The 27,612-nt window shown below is 48.6% G+C and overlaps 1 protein-coding gene across 1 annotated transcript in view; it reads right to left on the reverse strand.

Moving 5' to 3' along the window:
• The window catches only part of VPS53 (VPS53 subunit of GARP complex), a 160,458-nt gene that overhangs the window by 96,647 nt on the left and 36,199 nt on the right, over window positions 1–27,612 (reverse strand). The window contains exons 5-8 of the mRNA XM_055133685.1: window positions 17,354–17,440; window positions 14,438–14,553; window positions 11,837–11,956; window positions 518–596 (exon numbers count right to left, since the gene is read on the reverse strand). Of these exons, the coding sequence (XP_054989660.1) occupies window positions 518–596; window positions 11,837–11,956; window positions 14,438–14,553; window positions 17,354–17,440 (402 nt within the window). The remainder of the gene's footprint in view (window positions 1–517; window positions 597–11,836; window positions 11,957–14,437; window positions 14,554–17,353; window positions 17,441–27,612) is intronic.

Here is a 27,612-nt window from a genome sequence, read left to right on the forward strand (position 1 = left end):
ACAACACCATTCGCTGGGGCGAAGGGGGCTCACTCCAAAGAACAGGACTCTGAGCATTAAAAGTGAGTTGCTGAACCATGTCTTCCCCGGGTTACATAAGCTCATGGCCGCCCCTCCCAGCTGTCTTTTCACCAAACTGAAACCAGTAAGTTATGTAACAATCCTAAAAAACATTGCAGCTGGAGGGGAAGAATTTTTTTTTTTTTAACACAGCTTTGAGAAAAAAGGAATTTATTGGGTAGACAAGATATTGGGTTTGACACACATTAAATTAAACCCAAACAAATCCTTACTCGCGGAGGCTGGAAGAACACATAGATGATGAATCCACATGGCTTTGAGATATTTAAACTCGAGGTTGGTCTTCTTTACTCAGCACCTTTGACAAAGACTTTACAACTTGCTAACACACACTTTTGGGATGATAAGCAAGCTGTAACTGAGGGAGTGAGAGCCAGCCAAAAATAGGCACAACTTCTTTAGATCCAAAGACTGGAGAGAAAATGCCAGACAATACCTTGGTCCCCTGGGAAGGAAATGCTTCTTCAAAATCAGCCAGGATCTGCTGTCCTAACTCAGTCTGGGCAACCTTCACTCTGTAGCAAAAAAGAGAGTATGTCATTGAGAGTAGGCATAAATAAGAATACTGTAAATAATGATGCAAAGATCCCAGGGGCCCAGCAGTGTCGAGATCCTTAGAGACAATCAAAAGAGATGGTTCGGTAAGAGCGGCTTCATACTGTGTGGCAGGTGAGTGGGACCCAAGTATCTTCACAATGGAATTTTCTACATCCCAAAGTTATTTAGCTCATCTCTCAGCTGCTGTGAAGGAGTGTAGATTCATCTTTACAAAATGTCATTCGAGGAGGCCGTGCTGTGTGGAAATGGCCTACCTCATGATGCCCAACTCAAGGGGGGTTCCAAATCCATTTTGGACCACTTTGGATCTCTTGCTTCTTGGGGTATAAACCGGGACAAGGGCCCCATCTGGCCTCAGAGGTTTGTTTTGAACGCAGAAACCAGCACCAGGCCCATCAATGTGAGCAAAGAACAAAGAGAACATTTTCTAAAGTCAAATGAGAAAGATTCACATGGTGAAATGAACTGCTAGGTGAGAGGAACGGCCCCTGGATGAGGGCTGAAGCACACTCAGAAACGATGAAGCCTGAGTCACGGTGAAAACATGAAAGAATTGGGGGGGTGGGGCGGGGAGGGGGGAGAAGGTAGCCGGTAACAAAGTGGCTTGTCTGCATACAAGGAGCTCGAGAGTCTGCAGCTCAAGCCAAAGAGGACCAAGCAGCGGCAGCTGGGACGAGAAGGGACAGCGAGTCAGTGCTCCTGCGGCAAGAGCGCCTCTGCCAGGCATGTGGACGTGGTAGATGCCGGGCAGCAGCTGGCCAGGCAGAGCTGGGGCGGAGTCAGGCTGGACGGGACGAGACTGCCCGGAGCTCAAGGCAGCTATTTCATCTCTGCTAAAAGCACTTATAAAGTCGTGTTCTGCCTCTCTTGCTCCACCCTGTTACTCCGAATTAACTTTTATGAAGTTTCTAGAAATAGTGAGTAGCTCAAAACCACAATTTCTTTGGCTACCGGGAAGTCCCTGGCATCCTACTGAGATTCCTTTAAATGAGGGGATAGGCAGGACCCAAACCAGTCTGTTTTTATCCTGTGGCACAATTATAATTATGCCTTACTCCAAATACTTTCCAGGGTTTTTCCACCATCTTCAAAATGTTTAAAACCACTTTTGTAGGTAGACTTGCATGCTCTTTAGTCAAATTTCACGGGGCTAGAAATGAGGGAGATAAGGCTATTCCCTGAGTAATGCTCCCTCCCCGTCCTCCTACCCTGAGACAGAATTAGGAGGATCCAGATAGTTCCCCAGTGGACACTAGGAGCTAGTCCTTGAGTGACAGCACTGATAGGAGAGAAAACTTTCTGAAATCAAACTTCTGAAGTTTAAGATTCCACACCATGGGTAAGGCAGACTCTTCCCTTGGTGCTAGGTCCCAAGGCAGAAACTTCCAGAGCTTTAGGTCCCTATATTCCTACCCGCCCCTTGGCAGTGCCCAGAAAGCACTGGCTCCTTCTATGCCACAAGGAAACTCCCAGAGGGACAGCCCCACCCCGTCAAGGGGTAGCCACATGCCTGTGCTCAGTGCTCCGGAACATCTTAGGAAACTGAAGGTCCCAGCTCTCTCCCTCCCACCCCTCCCAGCCCACTACCCACTGGCTCCACGTTCTTGCTGGATTTGAAACTGAGGTGCCTGAAAAGAATACCGGCACCAATGATAACATTGGGTACTTCTAGAGTGCAGGAGAGGAGAAAGTCCAGGTCACGATTTGCTGACCCTCTTCCTTCTTCAATCCATTTTCAAGGTAACCTCTTAATGATCAGACTCTGGTGAACTCTGTGCTATCATAATTCAGTCTCTTTCCCTACGGGGTCACAGCTCATTAGAGTAGTGAAGTGGAGGATGGGGCAATAGTACAGCGGGTAGGGTGCTTGCCTTGCGTGTAGCCAACCTGGGTTCGATCCCCGGCATCCCATATGGTCCCCCAAGAACTGCTGGGAGTAATTCCTGAGCACAGAGCCAGGAATAAAGCCCTAAACATCATGTGTGCCCCCCACCTCAATTTAAAAAAAAAAAAAAGAGCTGTGAATTCAGCGGGCGGGGCTGGAGGCCTGACTGGACGCATCTCAGGGGTCTCTCAGAGCTGCCTCTCTGCTAAACCCCATCTGACAACGCTGGCTGGCAACAGCCTCCTTCCTTACAGCTGACTGCAAGTCTGAGGTGTGACGAGCACTGGAGCAAAAGAATGAGCTTCTGCACAGAGATGTTTTCAGGTGTGGTTTCTGAGGTGTCTGTCGGTGACTCAGATGAAAGAATGCCTGGTTTCCCTATTTTATACTAACGATGGCTCTATAAACGTAACTGTGCTGCCACGCACTGCCAGATGAGATGTGAATAGAAGTCTTTTTATTTCTGGTTGCCTAAACAGAATGCATGAAAGAAAAAAAAACAAACATGTAAAAGAAGTGAGCATCAGGGGCCAAAAGATAGTATAGTGGGTAGGCACGCCCCCGATCCAGGCTGTCTCCCTGGCCCACATTCCGAGAGTACCGCTGGGTGCAGTCAGGGTGGCCTGGTTAATCCCTGGCACCAGAGAGCCTGAGCTTCATCACATCCTCGGGCATCTGCATTGAACCACTGGCCCCAGTTAGCTGAGAACTGCCAAAAGGGTCCCTGGACCTCAATGGGCGGAGTGAACCCCTCCCCTCCCTCAATATAACTACATCTACAGCCTCACCTCTTCATAGTCTTTCATAAGGGGCTGGCAAGACAGTTCACAGTAAGACGACTGCCTAAATACAGAGTCCGTAATAGACAGCATGATTAATAGGGTTGGTTAAAAGCTTCATTTCTACACAGAGAGACTAGACTAGGGAAATCCCAATGCAGCGACTCAGTGGGATGCTTTGGGGGATCAAGTACAACTCTATACTTTGAAAACTTATATTTGGTGGGGCCAGAAGGTAGGGCGGTTGCCTTGCATATGCCAAACAGGGTTCTATTCTTGGCACAGCCAACTGGGCCCCGAGCTTGGGCAGGAGTGGTCCCTGAACACAGGGTCAGAAATAAGCTGTGAGTACAGCTGGGTGTGGCCCCAAACTCCCACAAACAAACAAGCAACAAAAAAGCTCCTTGAACTTGAAATTTGGGGGGGTGTGAGCTTCAGCTGGGACACAACCAGTGGTGCTCCAGGTTCTGTGTGCAGGGTTAGCTACTGGCATACACAGAGGAGTGTGCGGTGCTAGGGATTAAACAGAGTCCCCCACATGCAAAGCACCCCCTCTGCCCCGCCGAGCCCTCTCCCCAGCCCGCCAGGCCTCTTTATTACCTCCTCGAGAATGTTTTATCACTACACCACGAGGCCCCCACCACCTGCCAAGTATCTCTCATGTGTAAGACGTTGGAAATAGCCCTGAAAGAGATATTTTCGTTCAAGGGTTTCATGAGTATCAAGAGGATGCAGGAATCTTCTATTCTTTCTCAGGAAATACTGACTGATGACCAGAAACATTTGCTTTCATGGATCTCCTTAAGCCAGGAGGATTTGAAATGTAAAGATATTAAGGTGGGGGAAATCTTTCCTTCAATGCTACATTAAACATTTAAACATTTTCCAGAAGGGCAGTTGGAAGAAAACTGCCATATTCAAATAAAGGTCTGTGAACTTCATATTTCAAAGATCCAGGCAGATCTGGGAGACCTGAGAACACGGCCCCTCGGAGGGGCTTTGGCAATCAGGAGAGAGCAAAGCTATGAAACGCGAGAAAAGGGAGCACTGGAGCGGGCGTGACACTCCGGCCCCCCCTCCCCCGCAAACAAACAGTCATTTCTATCATTTCCAGATGGTCCCACCATGGCTATGTAAACAGACGGGAGGAAAATTCATCAGAAATGATGCTAAAAATAAAGACTCTGGACTTTCCTCAAACTTTTACTACCTCTTGAAAAACAATTGTAGTTAAGTCCTGAAAACAAGGTTTCTTCTCTTGCATTTTCAGTGTCCCCAAGCAGTACAGATGCTGATGAACTGACACAACATTTTGCAATGGGACGTTGTGAAATGAACTAAAAGTACTTCCTCCTGTGCATGCAGCAACCCTACATGGTAATGTCCAGGGCAGGGAAACGTGCTGCTGGAAAGAAGGGGCTGCAGAGAGGGCTGGGGGGGTCCCAGGTTCCATCCCCAGCACCACCTGGTCCTCCCTGCTCACCTCGGGGAGTGAGCCCGAGCACTGGGAGGGGAAGTAGTACCCAAGCACCGCCTCTTTGGGGAAAATGTCAAAAGGCAGAGTCTCGCGAGGGCACGCTCCGGTCTGGCCTCCATTACTGTTCCCTGCACCATCTGCCGAGCTGCCATGTTGTTGCCATCAACAGCAGAGCCCACACCCCACACAGCTGGTGGGAACCGGCTCTCCGGCCCGTTTCCTGACTTTGAGGTCACTACTTTGGTAAGGTCAGCATCTGTTCTGTTCCAGGAAACAGTCACAACTTCTGGTCTCCTGCACTTATTATCTCTCAGCCTTTAGAAGGTACAAATAAAATCCTTCAGTCCTCTCCTAGCTCCCTAATCTTTCATTAGGGGGCTGGACCGACAGTACAGCAGGTAAGGAAGGAGCCTGCCTGGCATGCAGCCGGCTGGGTTCAATCTCCACCACCTCACCTGGTCTCTCCAGCTCTGCCCAGAGTGAGTGCTGAGCGCACAACAGCCACGGTAAGCCCTGAACACCACTGGGTGTGGCCCCCACATAAAACTGAACCTAAATCTTTGGCTGGGCATGTGAGAGGGGGCGTGGCTCAAAGGGCTGGAGCACATGTTCTTCATGCAGGGGGTCCAGGTTCCATCCTCAGCACTACACGGTCCCCTGAGCATCACCAGAAGTTATCCCTAAGCACCAAGCTGGAGCAGCCCCTGAGCCACACTAGGTGTGGCCCCAAACCAAAAAAAAAAAAGGAAAAGAAAGAGAGGAGATAAAATTAACCCTTCCGTGAAACAAGATAGGAAAACAACATGATTTGGCAAGGCATATCAAATCGGACCCTTGCTACCTGTGAAGGGAAGCCCTTCGGGGTCAAGAAGATAGCTCATGCAGCAGACGCATGCTGGTGACATGTGTAAAAGCCACGGTTTGACCACACAGCCTCTGGAGCACCACCAGGCCTGGCCCGTGGCTCCTCATGAACGGTGTGTGTGGCCCACAAAAAAGGGAACTGGAGAAAAGAACGTCTTTCCATCCCACCACCTCCAAGTGTGGCGTGCAGAATGTTCCCTCTGCCACTTCCCTCCCCCTCTTCTGTCTCGAGGGTGGATCCGACTGACTTTTCAAAGATCAGATTAAAACTGGGCTCTTCCCTGACTCCAGGTCTCAGTCCCGAAGCTGGACTCTGTCCACTGCTCTTCGGAGACCCTGCTAGGATCTGCTTACATGCCTGCGGTGATCGGTTTCTATTAGTGTTCTGTCTTTTGTACCCAAACATGGCGAGCCCCTCACGGGTGGGGATGGGGAAGGTATTTCTTACCAGTGTTCCCTCGTGACCCCAACACGGGGACTGGGATGCTGCAGAGGAAGTATCTAGCAGGTAAGTGAAGGAAATGAATGAACAGGAAAAGCAGATGAACTCTGGACTGGCGTAAGGGCAGAGGAAGACGCCACTGCCTCGTCACCCTTGACTCTGAGAGCATGGATTACCCAGGCAGGGCTTAGGACTCCCCAGGGCTCCACCCGTGGAGGGGCCATGTGGTCCTGGGGATGCAATCAGGGTCGGCTGTATGTGAGGCAGGCGCATAAAGCCCTGACACGCTATGGCCCCTCGCTTAACTATCATCTTCTATTTGTTTTTATTTTGTGGTGCCAAGGGTTAAAAACTGATCAGTTTTTATTTGGATAGTCTACTTTTATAGCCTTCTTCTTTTTGCTATCTTTCAGAAATTTACTAGATAAATTAGATGATTTAATATGCAATATCCAGAGTCTAGTTGATTCTTTTTTTCATGGGCATAATTTCTTAAATCTCTCAGGTAATATAAATTAGGTATTTTGTTACAATGGCCTTCCCTCCCTCCCTCCCTCCCTTCTTTTTTTCAAAATTTCAGTCCACACCCAGTGGTGCCCAGGGCTGTTTCCTGGCTTTGTGCTCAGAAATCACTCCTGGCAGTGCTCAGGGGACGCTATGGGGTTCCAGGGATCAAACCTGAGTTGTCCACGTACAAGGCAAGCACCCTACCTGCTATACTATTCCTCTGGCCCCTGAGGTGTGTCTTAAAGCTCTGGGCTGCGTGTTCCTTTACTTTGTCCTCTGAAGCAACTCTCCTGGTATTAGCGCCCCTCTCATATTTGGTGATGCCCCCACCCCCTTCTCTTTGTCGCTGAGATGTCTGGGGGCTGTCTCATCACGACTGTCACATTAGTCCACTTGCTCGAGGTATTTGCACATTTCAGCAGTTGTGGCTGCTGACACGGACAGTGCAGTGCGGTGCTGTGGATGGTGCTGGAGGACTCCTGCGTGCTCTATCACTGAACCAGATGCCTGGGCCCTGTTTGGAGATTCTGAAGCAATGCATTTTTTTGGGTGTCAGGTCCCTGTTGCTCTGCCTGGAAATACGCTCATAGTGCCTGTAAGAAGGAGAGGCAGGCTGGGTGTGCGGCCTCGTCCACCGCAGACAGCTCAGCCTGTGAGCGAGAGGCAGTCTGGGTGCGCGGCCGAGTCTCCCGCAGACAGCTCTCCGAAAGGAGCTGACACTGGAGGTGCAGGGCCCTCGGGTGCGAGTCGAGTGTCAGCCCTCAGCCACCACTGGGGTGCTCAGACCCAGAGGCGCTACTGGGCTGAGAGTTCAGGGCAGGACTCGGACACCAGCTCTATGTAGCTTCTTCTGCAGAACCCCAACACTTCTCCCTGGGAGCTGCCCCAGGAACCCCTGCACCTCATTTTAGGCAGTGATCATCTGCTTCCATCCTGCCCTGCCAGGGAATCCTCAACACTCCTCGGGACACCAATTCTCTTCTTGCCAGAGCTTGGATTTTTTTTTTTTTTTTATTAAAACCTTTTCTCATTACTTTATTTTTAAAGATCCAGGACAGGAAGGGCAGGCCGCAGCAAGTGCCAGTGTGCCATCGAAGAGTGGAAATGCCAAGGAGTGATGAAGGAATGTCAGCAGAGAGCTTGGCAGATGCTAGGGAAACCGCCGCCCTTCCCCTCACCCTTCCCTGCCCCTTCACACTCAGAGCTGGCTGATCGCCATATCGCACGGGGGATGTGAGGTGGCCGAGAGAGCGGACAAAGAGCTTTATGAGCTGCAAGACAGAGGGAAGGGAGCTGGGCGGGAGGGGCTGACTTGCTCTCAGTGGAGTACTGGCAGCAACCTGCCGGGCTGGGAGGAGCTACAAGCACTGTCAGGCGTGGCCTAAGTACAAAAAACGCAAAACAAAACCAAAGAAGGGGCCCAGGTAGAGAGTTTGACAGGCTGAACACATGCTGTCAATGCCAGAGCGCGGGGCTTGATTCCCAGCACCCCACTGGCCCCCGGGTACCATGCTGGGCCTAGACGCTGGGCACTGCCAGGTATCACCCAAATACAAGCAAAACAAACATGTCTTGATAAAATTTCTGATTTCCCCCTCAAAATCTCAGATGTATGGGACCAGAGAGATAGCACAGGGGTCAAAGCACTTGCCTTACACACGGATGTCACTGGTTTGCTCCCTGGAACCATATATGGTCCCCTAAGCACCGCCAGGAGTGATCCTTAAGCAGAGCTGGGAATAAACCCTGAACACTACCAACTGTGACTACAAAACCAAAACAATAATTTTTTTAAGATCTCAGATATTTCTGGGCATCTGTCTTGCACACGTACAACCCAGGTGTGATCCTCTGGAACCCATACAGTGCTCTGAGCATGGCCAGAAGTAACTTCTGAGTGCAGAGCCAGGAGTAACCCCTGAACATCACTGAGTACACTGCCTACCCCTACCTCCCACAAAAAAAAACTCAAATGTTTCCACAACAAAAGAGAAATCCAGCAAAAGTTGGGCCAGAGAAGTAGCAGGGCACTTGCCTTGCACACAGTCAACCTAGGTTCAATCCCCAGCACCCCATATGGTTCTCTGAACCTGCCAAGAGTGATCCCTGAGCTCAGTGCCAGGAGTAATGACCGAGCACTGCCAGGTGTGGCCACGAAACAAAACGAAACAAAAAAGGAGGGGCCAGAGCAATAGTACAGCGGGTAGGGCATTTGCTTTGCACGTGGCAGAAACGGGTTTGATCCCCAGGATCCCATATGGTCCCCCAGCACTACCAGGAGTAATTCCTGAGTGCAGAGCCAGGAATAACCCCTGAGCATTGCCGGTGTGACCTCCCATGGGCAAGCTCCCCATGGCGTACTAATATCCCAAATACAGTAACAGAAAGATATATACATACCTCTCCGAGAGCCTGGCAAGCTACCGACAGTATCCTGCTTGCACGGCAGAGCCTGGCAAGCTACCTGTGGTGTATTTGATATGCCAAAAACAGTAACACTAGGTCTCGTTCTCCTGACCCTGAAAGAGCTTCCAATCGTTGGGAAAGCCAAGTAAAGAGAGGCTGCTAAAATCTCAGGGCTAAGTTAATAGAGATGGTACTGGTGCCTGCTTGAGTAAATCAACGAACAATGGGATGACAGTGACACTGATACAGTGACCTCCCAAAAAAAGAGTGAGAGCCAGAGCAAGAGAGAGAGAGAGAGGGAGAAAGAGAGAGAGAGAGAGAGAGAGAGAGAGAGAGAGAGAGAGAGAGAGAGAGAGAGAGAGAGAGAATCAAGCTAAAGGAAGTTACCTTAAAGAATAAGATTAATTTTAGATCATTAACAGGCAACCAGAAATGCCAGACAAAAGATTTCCCTGGTTCATCCAAGATTTCCTAAAAAGTTGCTTCTAAAGCAACCCATAAACTTGTCAGTGGGCTGAGAGATTCTCCAGTCCCTGGAGGGCCTTCCCTGCTTACGCTGTTCGAGGCAGAACAAAGCTGTTCCACTGAGCAGTTTATTAATGTATGTGTGCAAAAGAGCCATTTGAGGTCACTAAGTTACATGGTTATTTGTTACATGGAGATAGATCACTGGAACTTTCCCTCACAAATGTGGGGAACAAAGAATTGTCCTTAGTAGAACATCTGAAAAAACATACAGATGGTCAATAGGTAATGAAAAGATACTCATCATCTCTTATTAAGGAAATTAAATCAAAACAAAATTGAGATATCCCCTCCAGCCAGCGAGAATGGCTATTATCCCAAAGATAAGGAACAAGCATTGGAAAGATGTGGCAAGAGCAGCCCTTTGTACACTAAAGGCAGGACTGCAAAGGGTGCCGTCACTACAGAAAGCCCCTCAAGATGCCTCACAAATCAAACACAGGGGCTGGCGTGATAGGTTTAGGTGCTAGTTTTGCACATGTCCAACCAGATTCAATCCCCAGCATGCCATATGGTCCCTCGAGCCTGTAAGGAGTGATCCCTGAGCAAGAAGCCAGGAGTAAGCCCTGACTACAGCTGGAAATGGCAAAAAACCAAACAACAACAAACCCAAAAATAACACTGCGTGTGGGGCTAGAGTGATAGCACAGAGGGTAGGGCGTTTGCCTTGCCAGCGGCTGACCTAGGTTCGATTCCCAGCATCCCATATGGTCCCCTGAGCACAGACAGGAGTAATTCCTGAGTGCATGAGCCAGGAGTAACCCCTGTGCATCGCCAGGTGTGACCCCAAAAGCAAAATAAATTAATTAATTAAAAAAAATAACACTGCACGCACAATAACCAAGAGCTAGGAAGTACCCAGGCACCCAGTCAGATGTGTACATAAAGAATATGTGACATCAAAACACAATAACGAGACATGAATGGCTCCTCTGCTCCTAAAACATCATGATCCGGGAGGCCTACTAACTACTTTCGGTACCCAGCGGCTTCTTACAGAAATGCCTCTAGACTGTGAACTGAGCTGTGACCCCATGCTGCCCCGGGAGGGGAAAGGTTTTTCTCTTGACTTTTCCCTTCCGCGGTGGCGGTGGCTGTGTGGTGACTGCCATCTTATAGAGCCCACTAACCGGAGGTACGAGCTTGCAGTGACGCAACCTCTGGCAGAAATTTCTCTGGACTTAACTACTAAAATACCAGAAATCCAAAACCGTGCGGCCGTGACAGCACCTCATATACTCTTCATTCTCGGCAATGTAAAACAAATTATCAAATGATGCCTTTTCAGCAGGTTTGATTGTTGGGGGGAAATTCCAAATAATAATAGTGAGTTTTCTGTTGAAATATTGAATGTAATCAAAGTATAGAGAGAATAAAGTGAAGATCATTAGCCACACAGGTCGGGGGTGGGTGGGATGGGAGGTATACTGGGGTTCTTGGTGGTGAAACGTGTGCACTGGTGAAGGGATGGGGGTTTGATCATTGTATGACTGAGACTTAAACCTGAAAACTTTGTAAATTTTTTCATGGTGATTCAATTAAAAAAAAAAATAAACAATTAAAACAATAACAACAACAAATACAAAAACAATAACGAACAGGGTGGTCAGGATCCTCTGTGGTCAGGATCACTCCTGGAGGAAAACAAGGGGCCCTATGAGGGGGATCAAACCCAGCATCCTGCCCACTATACTACCACTCCAGCCCCACGGGCTGATTTTTGAAGCCGCCATCTGAAACATACACTAAAGGAGACAGTTCTCCACATGCCCCACCCACCAGGACCACTCCAGGGATGCTTGGGCCAGCAACCATCTGACACAGGAGCGTCAGAAGATACAGAAAGAAGCTAGTGAGTGGAATGGCAGCTGGGACACCGGCATCACACAAAGTGAAGTCAGATGGCACTTTTTTTTTTTTTTCATTTTGGTTCACACCCAGTAATGCACAGAGGTTACTCCTGGCTCCGCACTCAGGAATTACTCCAGGTGGTGCTCAGGGGACCATATGGGATGCTGGGAATCAAACCCAGGACGGCCGGGTGCAAGGCAAACGCCCTACCTGCTGTGCTATCACTCCAGCCCCCAAGACGGCACCTTTCTTCAAAGAAAGAAAGCTGCAGTTCTTTTCTCACTATACAATTCTACAATGAGCAAGTGCTGAGGGCTAAGTACTTCCTGCTCTGTCTTTTCTATGAGAGGGTGTGAGTCAGACGAGGGCACTTGCCTTGCATGTGGGAGCTGCTGGGCTTGGCTCCTGGCCCCACCAAAACAAATTGAGAAGAGTGACATCTTTCTCTTGTGACATCTTACCTTTCAGAAAGCTGCCGGATCTGTGGAATCCCCATGTACTTATGGAAATGTTCCAGGACGTTCATTACGCCCTCAAGAAGATTGGCAACTTCTCCATACTGCCTTCTCCTGGTCATGGCTCTGGAAGGAAGTAAGAAATTCAGAACTCAAGCAAAATAGTGAGGCCACAGAGAGAGCCGTAGCAGGGCCTGCTCTGATGCCTGAGACAGCAGCCTGGCTCACTAAGCTGACCCTGAGTACTGGTGTCTGATGCTGGGGGCGGGGGCGGGGGCACAGAGCTGGTCCAAAGCCTCGAGGTGACATCATTCAATAAAGGAGGAAGGCCAGCATACACCTGACACAAGTAAAATAACTGATTCCAAACAAAAGGACTAGCTAGATCCTGTGAGAGGAACAGAACAATGTGACTGATGGCCTCGCAACAGGGTGAAAGGTGACAGGATCTGGGAAGGTTTCACGGATGTGGGGTCTGGGTTGGGTTCTGGAAGTAGGCAGATTTTGGCAGGGATATTACAGCTTATGGGCAAACCAAACACAGCTTTCCACAGCAAAGGGTATTTCTACACAATGGTAAAGCAAATCTATAGGTTTGAAGTCACTGTTAAGTTGAGGTATCTAAGTGACGTCTATTTTCCCTACTGCTAATGTTAATGAAGTATAAAGTAAAGGATGCTGATAAAAACCAATAATTACACATAGCAAGGAAAGGAGAAACAAATATAAATTTTTCATTAGGGTTGGGATTCCAAATTAAATTTGTAATTTATGACTTCCCTGAAGAAGTCAGATTTCAAAAGAACGGATAAGTTTAAACCAGTTCGATTGGTTGATACCACTGCCTGGTCGGAGAGTTTGGGGGTGCATCTGGGGAAGGGGTAGGAAGGTTCTGTGCCTGCCTCCTGCCAGCCCATTCTTCTGGTCACTACTCACTGGCAAACAGACTGGGGCTCGCTGAAGCCCGTGCAAAACCTAGGAGAGATCACCCAGGAAGTCACCAATACCCCAACCCTGACTTAGGATATTCTCTCCAGATTTCTGTGATAAAGCTTTTCCTTCCTTCCTTCCTTCCTTCCTTTCTTTCTTTCTTTCTTTCTTGCTTTCTTGCTTTCTTGCTTTTCTTGCTTTTCTTGCTTTCTTTCTTTCTTTCTTTCTTTCTTTCTTTCTTTCTTTCTTTCTTTCTTTCTTTCTTTCTTTCTTTCTTTTGTTTTTCTTTTTTTTTTTCCCCCTTTGCCAAACCCAGCAGTGCTCAGGGATCAATTCTGCCATGGCTTGGGGGACCATATGGGGTGTCAGGGATTGAACCCAGGTCAGCCCTGTGGAAGGCTGGTGCCCTACCCACTGCACGATCTCTCCAGTCCCCCCTCCCACCTTTTTTTTTTTTGTTTCTGGGCCACACCGATCAGTCAGTGCTCAGGGATCACTCCTGCTGGGGCTCAGAGGATCCCATGCAGTGCCAGGGATTGAACCTGGGTCAGCCGTGTGGAAGGCATGTGCCCTACCTGCTGTACTGCCAGGCCTCCATTCTTTCGTTCTCAAACAAGACGTTATACGGAGGCAGGGGCAGGGGGAATTCTCAGCCTGAGAAAGACCGTAGAAGTGAATGGGCACATCACAGCCTTGCCAGCAGAGAAGGGCTTGGGCTTGCCTCTTTGTGGTAAACAACCATCTCTTCCTCTAAATATCCTCAAGCCCAGACCCCTAGAGATCCTCCACAAGTCAAACAGGAAACTTCAGAAACTAACTTTAGAAACTTTACTAACTTGAGAAAAAGTGCTGGGGTGGTGGGGGAGGAACAGAGACACAGTACAGCGGGTAGGGCATTTGCCTTGCATGTGGCCATCCCAGGCTCAATCCCTGGCATTCCATATAGTCCCCTGAGCACCGCCAGGAGTGACTCCTGGGTGGAGAGCCAGGAGTAACCCCTGAGCACTGCCGGGTGTGGTCCAAAAACAAAAAAAAACAAACAAACCAACAACAACAAAAAAGTGGTTTGGGGCTGGGGACAGCACAGCAGGACACCTGCTCTGCATGGGCAGTTGCTGGGTTCAATCCCCAGCACCGCGCCCCACGCCTTCAGCACTACCAGATGTGGTCCTTCGACCCAGTACCACCAGGCTAGAGCACCCACGGCATAAGTCCAACAGATGTGGCCCCACAACAATAAACAGAGTATTCACTATATAAGTGGGTTTACAAACACATGGGCGGAATGATAAACCAGAGAGCTGTTCTCATATAGCACACTCAAGCACGGGGCAGCTTGGTCCAGCTTACAAGAGAGACGGGCCAAAGGGCAGGGTTCGAGTATAAGCTTGACAGGGAAAAGTTAAGCCTGAAATCGGCCTGATGGGGGCAAATCTGTGCATGGAAGCACTTCACACACTGATGGAGCCCCTCGCTACCCTTCTGGGGGTGACTCAGGAGCGTGCTGCTTCTAAACACCCAGAGAGCACAAAGCAAAATGGGTGACTGACCGCCGAGGGCCAATCTGCAGCAAGTGGGCAGGATGCTGAGACTAAGAGGACGTATGCCTTTGATGCCGCTTTCTCTGTGGGACCCTCACTTCCCGGGGTCCCCGAAGAGAAAGTGGACCCAGCTCACTCGAGGGAGTCGACGCCGCCGGCCAGCATGTGCAGGTGATTCAGCGTCGTGATGGAGGTGGTCAGGTGGCGTTTGGCGTGATCTAACTGCTTGATATCACGGGTGATTTCCTTGACCTAAATAATTAAAAAGCACAGCAAAGAAAGGAGGAAGTCAGGACGCAAACTCATCCGCAAGTGGCTCCACAAGAAGACGATGCAAATGAAACAAGGGGGAAGAACACATCCTCACAACATATAATGAAGGTAACTTCTCAGCTTATTTGGATTTAAGTTGGTATTTCATCAGATGTCTTTTTTCTGGGCCGGGGGGCGGGGGAGTGGGTGCCGGGGGGGAGGGGAGGGGGTGGGAGGAGGAAAGCCCACGCCCTCCAGTGCTCAGGGCTCACTCTGGGTCTGTGCTCTGCGATTCCTCCTGGCAGGGCTCCAGGGACCATGTGGGGTGCTGGGTATTGAACCCCGGTCAGCCTGGTGCAAGGCACACACCCTACCTGCTGTTCTGTCACTCCAGGCCTCTCTTCAGAAACCACTACCCAGGGTCATAAAATCCTCCATTTAGAGAATAAAGTAAACCTTTTTTTTTTTTTAACTACAAATGAAGAAATCAAACTAACAATTGAGGGGCTGGAAAGAGGGTAGTGTTGGCCTTGCACACAACTGACCCAGGCTCCATCCCTGGCATCACATAGGGTTCCCTGAGCACCACCATGAGTGATCCCTGAGTGCAGAGTAAGCAGCACAGCTGTGTGTGGCCCCCAAAATAAAACACTGACCCTCTGGGCCTGAGCACTGGACCATCAGGTCTGCAACTCAGATATGGAAAAGTGCTGAAAACAGCCTGGCCACCCCAAGCTCTGCACCCATATATACACAGGTGCATACATGTATACGTGTGTGTGTGTGTGTGTGTGTGTGTGTGTATAAGATCTGCATACACACATTCGAGTTTGATTTTAAATATATTTGAAAGATGCTTTAAAAAGCGGATCTTGGAATGATGTGTGCATGAATGAAGCAAGAAAACCATAATTAGCAGGGTCATAAATCCAATCACTCAATAGAAATGGTTTAGTAAAAGACTAAATCTTAAAAATCCTCATCACATGTTAATCAAACTTTACTGGTCACTTTGCAATATACACAGAGAATAAATCATGCTGCATCCCTGAAGGTCATGTTTCATGTGAATCTTACCTCTAGTTACTTATGTGTAATAAAATTTTAATGATCTGTCACTGTTTTACAATACTCTAAGGTTTTAGAGGAGAGCGTCACACAGCTAGTCTCACTGTCCCACCGCCAAAGTCCCTGTGCCAACTCTATCGAAATGACCCTCCATCTCTTCCTTTGGTTTTGCCCACACCCACCTCGCTGCTCAGGGGATGCTCCTGGTAGTGTTTGGGGTCCATGCAGTGCCAGGGATCAAGCCTGAGGCCCCCATAAGAAAACCATGCACACAGCCCTTTGAGTTATCTCCCTAGCCTTCAGCCCATTTTTCTGCCCACCCCCTCCCCTCTGGTACCCATCACACTACTCGGAGTCTAAGAGTCACTTTTCTTGTTTTGCCTGCTTGCTTCTGTTATTTATATTCCATCTGAGTTAAGTCAGCTGTTCAATGTCTTCCACTTCCTGACTGACTTAGCATAAACACCTTCAGTTTCATCTATGCTGTCCCGAAGGACACCATCATCTTTCTGAATGGGAAGCAGCATTTCATTGAATGTATATATAAATATGTACACACACACACACACACACACACAAACACACACACACACAACTTTGTGACCCGCAGTTGCTGCCTTTTCCTCTGGAATGCCGTCCTGGAATACTTTCAGTCTTTCACTGAGCTTATGTCGCCTTAAGATCTGGTAGGAGAGTCTGCAGAGACAGTACAGGGTCGGGAAGGCACTTTCCTGGTGCCCGGCTGACCCGTGTTCGATCCCTTACACCACATATGGTCCCTGAGTCCTACCAGGAGTGATCCTAAGGGCAGAGCCGGGAATAAGCTCTGAGCACAGCCAGGTGTGGCTCTCCCAAACAACAACAACAACAACAACAAAGACCTGATCCAAGTTTCTTGTATACATAATGAAGATGGATCTTGCTTTTTATCTATAGAGCCACTCTGTGCCTTTTGACTGATGAGTCCAGACCACTCACAGATGTTATTGTTCTTACTTAACAGTTGAAAAAAAAAAAAAGTGAATTCATAGACATTACATTATGTGGTGAGAATCCGAGCCCAGGAGTTAGCATTTCACAGTGCCTCCCACGGAGCAGGAGTGGGTGAGGCTGGATTCTTGGTCAGCAGAAGGCCTCTGAGTACAGCACCGGAGGACACAGACTCGTAGAGGGGGAACTTAATCAAAAACACACGCATGTATCACAGCAGGATGCATTTAACCTCCCGGATCACATACCAGTTTTCCTAAGTTACGTATCATACATCTTAGCTGAGAAATGCAAGATAGAAGCATATGCCAAGGAAAGGAATCCAAAGAGAGGAGGAAGCTATTTTGGGGAAGAGAATAGAAGAAAAACTTTCCCCCTTCAAAATCGGGGCTGCAGATGGAGACCAGCAGGGATGGTGAATCACCTCACGCTTCCCAGCCGCTCCGGAAGGAGCTGGAATGGGCTCAGAGGCTGCTCAGAGACCTGAGGGCTGCAACAGGTAGGATGAGGGCCACTACAGGAGGGTGACCTACCATTCATGGTAGGTGAATTCCAGTGCAAGAAAGAGAGGTCCAGGGCCCGGGAGAGAACGCAAGCGCTGGACTGCACGGCTTGAGTGTGGGAGCCCCAGGTTTGGTCCCTGGCACTGAACGGTTCCCGAGCACCCATCAGGAGTGAGCCCTGACTATCTCTAGGTGTGCATAAATACCCCCCAAGGAGTTAGGTAGAAGCCCAAACTCACCATTTGCTCTGATTTTTCTGCTTTGTCTTTGATATCTTTGATTTTGCCAAAGAGCTGCTGAATAGCTTTCTGTGCCTCTTCAAGAGCCTAGAATAAAAGAAATACATTTAAAAAACAGAAAACAAGAAACAATGCAAAATCAGGACCTGTCCCCTACACTGCAATCAAGTCCGGTCTGGCTGGGGGAGGGCGGAGATGGGGGCAGGGGAGGGACTAATAAAACTTCTGATTCATTTTATTTTCATGGACAATTTCACTGGACTAAAGTAGAAAAGACAGGCGAAAGTGCAGTGTTCAGATATAGGGAAATATTTAAAATTCTTGCCAATTTGCTCAGTAAAGCCTTAATTAAAAAACAAAACGACTTCCTTTCAGCTCAAAGATTACTACACATATTGATGACAACAAGTAAATAATCCAAGAACCAGACACACATAGTACAGCAGGTAGGGCATTTGCCTTGCAGAAGGCTGACCCAGGTTCGATCCCTGGCATCCCATATGGTCCCTCGAGTACCCCCAGGAGTGATTCCTGAGTGCAGAGCCAGGAGTAACCCCTGAGCATTCGCCAAAATAAATAATTAATAAGACAAGTCCACCTGTGTCTTTCATGAGTGCGTGTATGTACACAAAGTCATACAGACCTGCAAAGTCTATAAAAGGACAGAAGTGGCTCTACAATGCAGGCAGGGAAAATGTTAACTTTTAGAAGCTCCCCAAGATGGCTTTCAGGGGCAAGGAGAGGGTACAGCAGACAGGGCACACGCCGAATCAAGCCCTAGTACACCATATGGTCCTCTCAGCATCGATGAGTGTTGTCCTAAAGGGCCCCAAGCACCACGGGGTATGGTCCTGGAGACCCCCAGGGCTCTGCTGGGGTGAGCTGAGGAGTCTCCAGCATCGCACCCTCAAGCCCACCCATCCAATTGGCTGAGGAGAATCACTGTTGGGCCTCAGCAGAGGGCGTGTGGGCGTGTTGTTCACACCCCCAATAAAAACAACAAAGACTGCAGTTAAACACACACACACACACACACACACAAACACACACACACACACACAATTGTGCCTGGGAAGCACAATATTTAGGTAGGGGCTACATTTCCGGAATGGAGCATGTGCACTTGCCTTGCACAGCATGTGTAAGGCCCTGGGTTCAATTCCTGGTGCCACAAAAAAGTAAATCAACGAAATGAAGTTAGAAGGACACTGAACACTGACGATGGGTGAAATGTTGCCAGTGAATTAAAAGCCCACATAGTTATATGCTGCACATGAAAAGTATTACAAGCCACAGTAGCTTCTGCAAGTAGGAGAAGCTACGTTCGGGGAATTGGGAGGGCAGGAAAGCCACACACATGCACAGCATATGGACTCGGAAGATGCGGCAGCCAAAGAAGAACTCAGGCTTCATTTCATCTCGGCACTTTATTTATTTTGGATTTAAGAGTAGCCTGTCCAAACTGGGCTTCCCAGGCCCTTTATAAAATAGAAAATAGGCCAACGTAATCCTGAAATTGTGTGTGCCATCCATCCATCCGGATAACTGGGAGGCAGCCAACCTTCCCGAGAACACCCGAGGAGAGGGGAGAGCAGTGCTGAGAAGGGAGGAGACAGGCCCGGGAGAACGGACTGCAGCCCAGCCCTCAGCAGCTCCGAAAGGAAGAGCCAACTCTGCACTTCAAACTATGACATTTCCTTCTTGCCTAACAAAGCATCATCAGAATGCAAACTTAAGGAGCCCAGAGAGCGACAGTACGGCAGGTAGGGCGTTTGCCTTGCATGCACCTGACCTGAGTTTGATCCTCCACACCCCATATGGTCCCTGGAGTAACCACCAGGAATAACCCCGAAGCACTGCCAGGTGTGGCCCCCCCAACAAACAAAAATCCAAAAAACTAAAGCAAACTTAAGCTGGCATCCTCCATGGGAAACTGCTTCCCTGTCAAAGGCAGGGACTGTACCTCCCGTTTCTTCCCAGGTATCCCAGGCTGTCCACTTCCTCTGTCCATTTCTTAGTCTGGAGTTCCTGGCTCTGTTGTGAAAAACACAGCTTTCTTGTGAGCTGCCACTTCTGGAATTTACAGGGGTTTCATACCCAGGGACACGGACCACAGGCCAGAAGTTCTCCTAAGCTTGTTTGTTTGTTTTGTTGGGGCCATATCCCACGGTACCCAGGGATTTCTCCTGGCTCTGGCTTTAGGGGCTGCCCCCAGGGGTACTGGGGGGTCAAACATAGGCTGCCCACAAGCAAATGCTTAACTAAGTTCTCACTCGGCCCGTCTTAGCCCTTTGGGTGTCAGGTCTCGGATGACTCAAGCAAGCTGCTCACACCATGTCTGAGACCAGCAGGGTCAGGGACACGGGCTCTGGTGAATGGCTCTACTGCAGCTTCCCACCATCTTGCCTTTCTCAGACCATGAGTTTGCACCCCCTAAAACAGTCAGTGGTGGGCCGGAGAGATAATACAGTGGGTAAAGTGCTTGCCATGCATACGGCTGACCCAGGTTCGATCCCCGGCACCCCAAATGATTCTGAGCCCCACCAGGAGTGATCCCTGAGCACAGAGGCACTAGTAAACCCTGAGCAGAGCCAGGTGTGGCACAAAAGTGAGAGAAAGAAAGAAAGAAAGAAAGAAAGAAAGAAAGAAAGAAAGAAAGAAAGAAAGAAAGAAAGAAAGAAAGAAAGAAAGAAGGAAGGAAGGAAGGAAGGAAGGAAGGAAGGAAGAAAGAAAGAAAGAAAGAAAGAAAGAAAGAAAGAAAGAAAGAAAGAAAGAAAGAAAGAAAGAAAGAAAGAAAGAAAATGGCAGTAGTGTAGTGAAAGAAAACTCCCATTTCCAGCCAGATGTCCAGGGCATGAGGATTCCTACTAGCTAAAGAACTTTTCTGGGTGAGTTTCCTGATGTCTCACACAGTGACTATGGCTCCTACATGCAAGAAAGATTTAATGACAAAAGGTACATTAGCTCAAGACAAGTATTGGGCTAATTTCCAGATCTCTGACCATTCTGAGAAAATGCCTAAAAGCTGTGCTTAAGCTGGCGTCCGCCATATTATGGAACTTTTAAACAGGTATGAACTTGGTGGCGTGGGAAGGAGGGGAAAAAAAAATGTGTTTTGAACTTGAAACAGCGGGACGCTTGGGCAGTCTCGGGCCAGGGCCGATACTGGCTCTCACTCTGCCGAGATTCGACCCTGGTGGCCATGCTTTTGCACGGCTGCTTTGCTGCTGAACGACCAAGATCCAGAGCCAGCTACATTACTTCTGGTCCCAGCAAGTGCTTGCAGCCATGTCTCCAGACTGTGAACTAAGCTTTTGCTCCATGCTGCCCCAGGAAGGGAAATGATGCAATTTCCAACGTAAATCTCCCTGGACTTAATTACGAAAATACAGAAATTCTAAACTGTGCGGCCGCTACTGTGGCCACGTGACTTTATGTCTCTTCATTCTCACCAGTGGAAAACTAATTATCAAATGTTTCCTTGTCAATAAGGCCGTATTTTTTGGGGATAAACTCCAACAAGAATAGTGAGTTCTGTGTTGAAACTCCAACAACAATAGTGAGTTTTGTGTTGAAATATGGAATGTAATCAAGGTAAAGAGAAAATGAAGTGAAATTTAACAGTTATGCAGGCGGGGATGGGGGTGGGAGGTATACTGGGGTTTTTTTGGTGGTGGAATATGGGCACTGGTGAAAGGACGGGTGTTTGAGCATTTTATAAGTGAGACATAAGCCTGAGAACTTTGTAACTTTCCACATGGTGATTCAATAAAATAAATTTTAAAATAAATAAATAAATAAATAAAAGCTGTGCTTAAACATACAGCTACATATATGTCCTCCTCTGACTACCCCTTCCCCTATCTCACTCAGCTTCCAGGCCTGTCCACTCCTTGACATGCCCAATCCTCAGTCACTCCTGGACATCTACAACTACCCATTCTTCATCTTAGCCTCCTGAGAATTCTCTTCTTTTCAGTAAGTCACTTCCTCCAACCAATTTAAAAACCAAGATACGGGATTCTTTAGAATACTGCTGTCAACCAATTCTTGTCTTACATATAGCAGACCCAGGTTCAACCCTCAGCACCCCACATCAGTCCACCAAGCACTGCCAGGAATGATCCCTGAGTGCAGAGTTAGGAATAAGCCCTGAGCACTTCTGGGTGTGGCCCCACAAACCAAGAAAAACAAAACCCCCCAAATTTCATGAAACTATAACACCAAAATCAAGCTGCCCTCCGCCCACAAATGATCTATAGTATCCTTAATACAAATGCCACATATTTCCTTTCATCAATGGGCTAGCTTCATTTCCCCCCCAAATCAAGTTCTAATAAACAAAGATAAAAAAGAATAAATTATCAGATGCCGATTTATAACCAAAGGAGTGAACCTTCCAACTAAACACTCAACAGTTACTGATGCAGTGCCATTCTTTGCTTTCTCCACGGTCTCACTGAAGAGCCATTTCTTTTCCATTGTTTCCCGTCATGTACATTTTCCTCCCGACACCCTCTCCCATATTCACTATGCAGCAGACAACAGAATCAAATCACTATCAGGGTATTCAGGGTGCTTTATGGGTACTTAACAGCTGTAAGCACGTCCCCCTTTGGATGGACTCTGAGATCCTAGAGGGCAGGAATCATCTGTCATCAATTAGCTCCCAGACACCTAGGGCAGCACCCAGAATAATACAGTAGGTACTGAATAAATGATGATTACATTAACATGGTAGGCACTGAATACATGCCGATTATGTTACATTCTAAGACCAGGGCCAGAGTGATAGTACAGCAGGTAGGGCGTTTGCCTAGCATGCGGCCAACCCAGGTTCAATCCCTGGCATCCCATATGGTTCTCCAAGCACCACCAGGTGAAATTTCTAAGTGCAGAACCAGGAGTAATCCCTGAGCATCGCTGGGGTGTGACCCAAAAAGGAAAAAAAAAATAAAACCAATGAATCAGGGAGATAGCTCAAGGGACTAGAGCACATGCCTGGCATGACCCCCTGAGGACCACGTGGAGTGGTCCTGAGCAAAGGTTTACTTACGGTGTAGCAGCGTGTAGAAATGAGAGAAATCACTGAGAAAGGGAGGAGAGGAGAGAGAAGGGAGAAGTGAGGGAAGCATTTTGGTGGTTAGATGTCTAGGAGAGGAAGAAGGAAAGACGCCAGAGAAGGGTCACCAGTGGCCTGGGAGAAAACCGGGAACCGTGGTTGCTAAAAACCAACAAAAGCCCTAGAAGGAGAAGAAATGGGGTGACGATGATTGATGTTGATGACAATTCATGCAAGATTCACACAGGGAGGGCCAGTGGAGCTGGCAACTACTGAGACAAAAGCAGCTCTGCGGAGTGGAGGACCTGGAGTGGGGAGTGAGGTGGACGGTGACGCCCAGCAGGGGTGAGCAAAGAGGGCAGGGGCACACCCGTTTCTGTCACTCAGCGAGGCTGAGACACAGTTAATCCCCCTCACTAGGTATTGTCTGTGGCTACTTTCACCAGAATAGCAGAGACAAGTAGTTGCCAGAGAGACCACAGGGCACCTCAAGACTAAAATACTATGGACCAAGGCCAGAGAGAAAGTACAGCGGGCAGGGCACTAGCTTTGCACACAGCCTACCAGGACTCAACTCAGTATGCTATACGGTCACCTAAGCCCAGCCAGGAGTGAACCCCGGGCACAGAGCCAGGGGTGATCCCTGAGCATGGAGTCAGTGCCCCAAACACAAAACAAAATAAACCACCCCAAATCCCACCCCCCGCCCCGCCAAAAGAATATGAGTAACATTCAGATAGCTTCTAGGTCAGGCAATCATCTGTTCAGAGAAGAGCCCCAGATCTGGCTAAAATATCCCCTCTCTCGGCAGAACTATTCATACCACCTCCTCACTCTCAAAGGTGGCTCTGCTGGCAACTTACATATCCACACCTCAACTACAGCATCTAACCAAAGCCAGAGCACAGTTGGGACCAACAAATACTTGCCAACTCATTAAAAATATTGTGGGGTGCTTTTCGGAGGAGCAAGCTCAATTAGAAGCAGTTTAAAACATAGCAGCACGGGCTGGAGAGATAGTACAGCAGGTAGGGCATTTGCCTGGCACACGGCCAGCCCTGGGTTCAATCCCCGGCATCCCATATGGTCCCCTGAGCACCGCCAGGAGTAATTCCTGAGTGCAGAGCCAGGAGTAACCCCTAAGCATCACCGGGTGTGACCCAAAAAAGAAAAAAATTTTAAAAAATAATAAATAAATAAAACCTAGCAGTACACACCACGCTCTCCCGTACTGTCCTCCACATGGCTGCAAGCATGGAGTCTCTTGTCCACGGGGCCACGGGTGGCACCTGCCCTTCCTGCCTGCTGTTAATTCCTGCAGTGACTGGAAAGTGGCACACTGCTCGTGAACCTCAATGGGGAATGCAGGTCTGGCAATGGGGCTGCAGGGTCCCCCGGGGGTCACACACTTCAGCTGCATTGTCCCCACACACCTGGCTGTGACATGCCTGAAGACACACCCTCGACTGAGACAGACTGAGACAGGGACACGCGCAACACCCGTGGGTAGCTCCGGGGGGGGCGGGGGGGGCAAACTGGGAGCCTCACACTTGCCAGTGGCGGCACTTGCCACAGAGCCCTCCCCAGGCTCAATCAGAAGCCATTAAAGCCTTCTACCAAATGTTGGGACATTTTGTTAAAAATTAAAGAAATAAAACCAAGCACCAGAAGACAGACTCCACAGACCACCTCCCACTGGCGAGGAATGACCCTGACCAGATCACTCCCAGCAGCTTCCACGGTCCGTACTGGTCCCCCAAGCATCCCTGGGATGTGACTCAAAAACAAAAACCCCCTCTGGCTCTAATACGGCAGGCGCTTTTATCCTGCCAGTCCAAGGGTGGCCAGCCTTTAAGAGATTTTAAACCAAGATTTTATTTGTCGCCACTGAAAGCTCTTCGCATTCACCACTCCTTCTCACCTGAGATGTGTGCAGGTGACTGAGGGAATATACGTGATGACAGGCAAACACTGAGTGATAAGAAATCATCAACTTAATTTTAAGACAGAATTCTCATGAGCCCCCCCCCCCCCCACACACACACACACTAGCACCCAAGTTTAAGAAGCTAGAGTCATGTCAAGTACATGCCCTTAAGATATTCTGGGAATGAGGGCAAACGGGACCTGGGGGTTAAGGTTGGGCAGCTTGCAGAGGGCTGCTCAGAGAATGGTTTCTATCTACTCTCAACCTGGAACATCCTTCCAGAGGCGTCTCCACACCTCTTTTTGCTTGGAGGACACGAAGAAGACTCACATCATCTTACATTTCACAGTCTTATCACTGTATCACTGTCATCCCATTGCTCATTGATTTGCTAGAGCGGGCACCAGTAACATCTCCATTGTGAGACTTGTTGTTACTGTTTTTGGCATATCAAATACGCCATGGGTAGCTTTCCAGGCTCTGGCATGCGGGCGAGATACTCTTGGTAGCTTGCCAGGCTCTCCAAGAGGGGCGGAGGAATCAAACCTGGGTCGGCCGCGTGCAAGACAAACGCCCTACCCGCTGTGCTATTGCTCCAGCCCTCACAGTCTTAAGGAAAGAAAAAACTTTCTTTTTTTTTTCTTTTTTTTGGGGGGGTCACACCCAGCGATGCTCAGGGGTTACTCCTGGCTTTGCACTCAGGAATTACTCCTGGCGGTGCTTGGGGGACCATATGGGATGCCGGGGATCGAACCCAGGTTGGCAAGGCAAACGCCCTACCTGCTGTGCTATCGCTCTGGCCCCAAAAACTTTCTTTTAAAGTGCCAGATCTTTACAGGCCGGAGTATCTCTGCGTGTTACAACACAGCACTGGAGTCGAGGAAATTTAATATAATTCATTTCCCAGAGTCCTGAAAGGTTCTTCTAAAGTCTTCGCACCATCAACACACATCCCTGTGGCTAACCTCTCCTCTCTACTAACCAGTGACACAGGAAGAAGAGTGTTTCTAAGTAGAAGAATCTGAAGACCTCCACAAAAGGCCATAGCTGTTATGGTTTTTTTTTTGTTAAATACTAAAAATACTTTTACTACCTGGCTGATCAGAAAACGTGCTGAAAGAAAGATTCTGGCACTGTCCCTGGACACTAAAATAAAATGCAGCTACCTTTCCAATTTCCACATTCCAAGCTGCATGTGGATAAAAAACAAAATTAATCACCCCAAAACGTCTGCTTTCAATCTCTCCCTACCAGAACTCCTGAACCGAGCAGGGGAGTATGGTGGCTGCCCACATTCATGAGGGTTATTAGGAAGCAGATACTGTAGTGGCACGCCTTAGTAAACCAAGTTTCTGTAATTCAGAGATGCAAAGCAACCCACTGGGGAAGCTGAAAAAGCCCAGCAAATCCAATTACCCCTCTCTCTGTTTGTGTGCGTCATTAACCATAATTATTCTCCTCCATCTTCCTGGCTTCCTGAAGGAGGCTCCAAGCAGGCTACAGAGCCACTCTGGGTTCTGCGCAGAGAAGATAAGCAGCATGGAACCTGGCAGAGATCCCAACCGCTTTCTTCTTCTGTCTCTTTTTCTTCCTTCCTTTCCTTTTTACAGAACCGTTGTTTTCCCCCCATACAGAGAGAGGGGATCTGAGCCAACATAAACACTGTAAGAAATAAACATCCAGGCAGGAGAGATAGTACAGGGGTGAAGGTGCTTGCTTTGCATACAGGCATCGTGGGTTTGATGCCGGGCACCCCTGGGATGTGGCTCAAAAACAAATATCTAACCAAAAAAAAAAAAAAAGAAAGAAAAATCCCCCTGGCTGTAATTCTGCAGGTGCTTTTATCCTAGCAGTCCAAGGACAGCCAGCCTTTAACAGATTTTAAAGCAAGATCCCACTTGTTGCAACTGCAGTTAGGAGAGAAAAGTGTTCATTTTCAGAAGAACTGGTAAAGCTTGGACTATTTTTTTTTTATTTTATAAATCATCATCATCATCATCATCATCATCATCATCATCATCATCATCATCATCATCATCATCATCATCATCCTGTTGATCGTCGAAATTCCTCGAGCGGTCTCAGTAACGTCTCCATTCGTCCAAGCACTGAGATTTTAGAAGCCTCTCTCTATTCATCCTGCCCAATGATGCCGAATTGGAGGCTCTTTCAGGATCAGGGGAATGAGACCCAGCTTGTTACTGGTTTTGGCATATTAATACACCATGGGGACCTTGCGAGGCTCTCCCATGTGGGCAGGAAACTCCCGGCAGTTTGCCAGGTTCTCCCAGAGGGAGAAGTAGGCTATAAGATATCGTGCCGCCGCAAAGTGGCTGCATGCTTCCGGGAACTTGGTTTTAAGTCTCTGGATATTGGCCGTTGACGGGATTACACGGCGCAGGGGCAGTCCCTGGGTGTGACCTCCTAGCTACTGAGAAATGGGAAATCTGGGCAAAGGAGGCCCAAGTCCCGATCCGAGAAGGCTTGGAGGTCTCAGCCCTGGGTCCCACACACCTGGGTTCCTCTGCCGGTTCCTTCATGCATGAGGCTTGTCCGAACATGTGGAGAGGGGCCTTGAGCATGGCTGTGGCTAGGCTCTGGAGGTCTTCGGCCACCGGGAGCTCTGCTGGGGCAGGGAGGGAAGCTGGAGCCCATCCCCTCCGAGAGGGCCCTGGAGGAAGACAGCCAGGCACGCGGGCAAGAGACTCTGCGTAGCTCTCTTCCGGGAGCTTGCTTTTTTTTTGCTTTTTGGGTCACACCTGGCGATGCACAGGGGTTACTCCTAGCTTCACACTCAGGAATTACTCCTGGCAGTGCTCAGGGGACTACATGGGATGCTGGGAATCGAACTCAGGTCAGCAACGTGCAAGGCAAATGCCCTACGCTGTGCTATCACTCCAGCCCCGCTGGGAGCTTGCTTTTAAGTCTCTAGATGCTGGCCGTTGACAGGATTACATGGCGCCAGGGGCAGTTCCTGGGTGTGACCGTTTATTTTAGATAAAGTAGTTCACAATATTTGATTACATTTAATATTCAAACAACAATCCCACCACCATTAATTACACCTTCCCAGCACCATATTTCAAATGTTTCCATCCGAGCCCCAACCCTGGCCCCAAAGCAGAACTAATAATAATACATTTTATATTGTTTGTTATGAAAAACTGCTGAAAATGCTACAGAAAAGATTCCTTAGAGGAAAGAGTGTGAAGATTGTTGTATGTCACCCAGGGGCCATTAAGCCCTTCTATAAGAGATCACAAACATGTT

Source organism: Sorex araneus, chromosome 3 (assembly GCF_027595985.1).
Source record: "Sorex araneus isolate mSorAra2 chromosome 3, mSorAra2.pri, whole genome shotgun sequence".
Classification (NCBI taxonomy): Eukaryota; Metazoa; Chordata; class Mammalia; order Eulipotyphla; family Soricidae; genus Sorex; species Sorex araneus.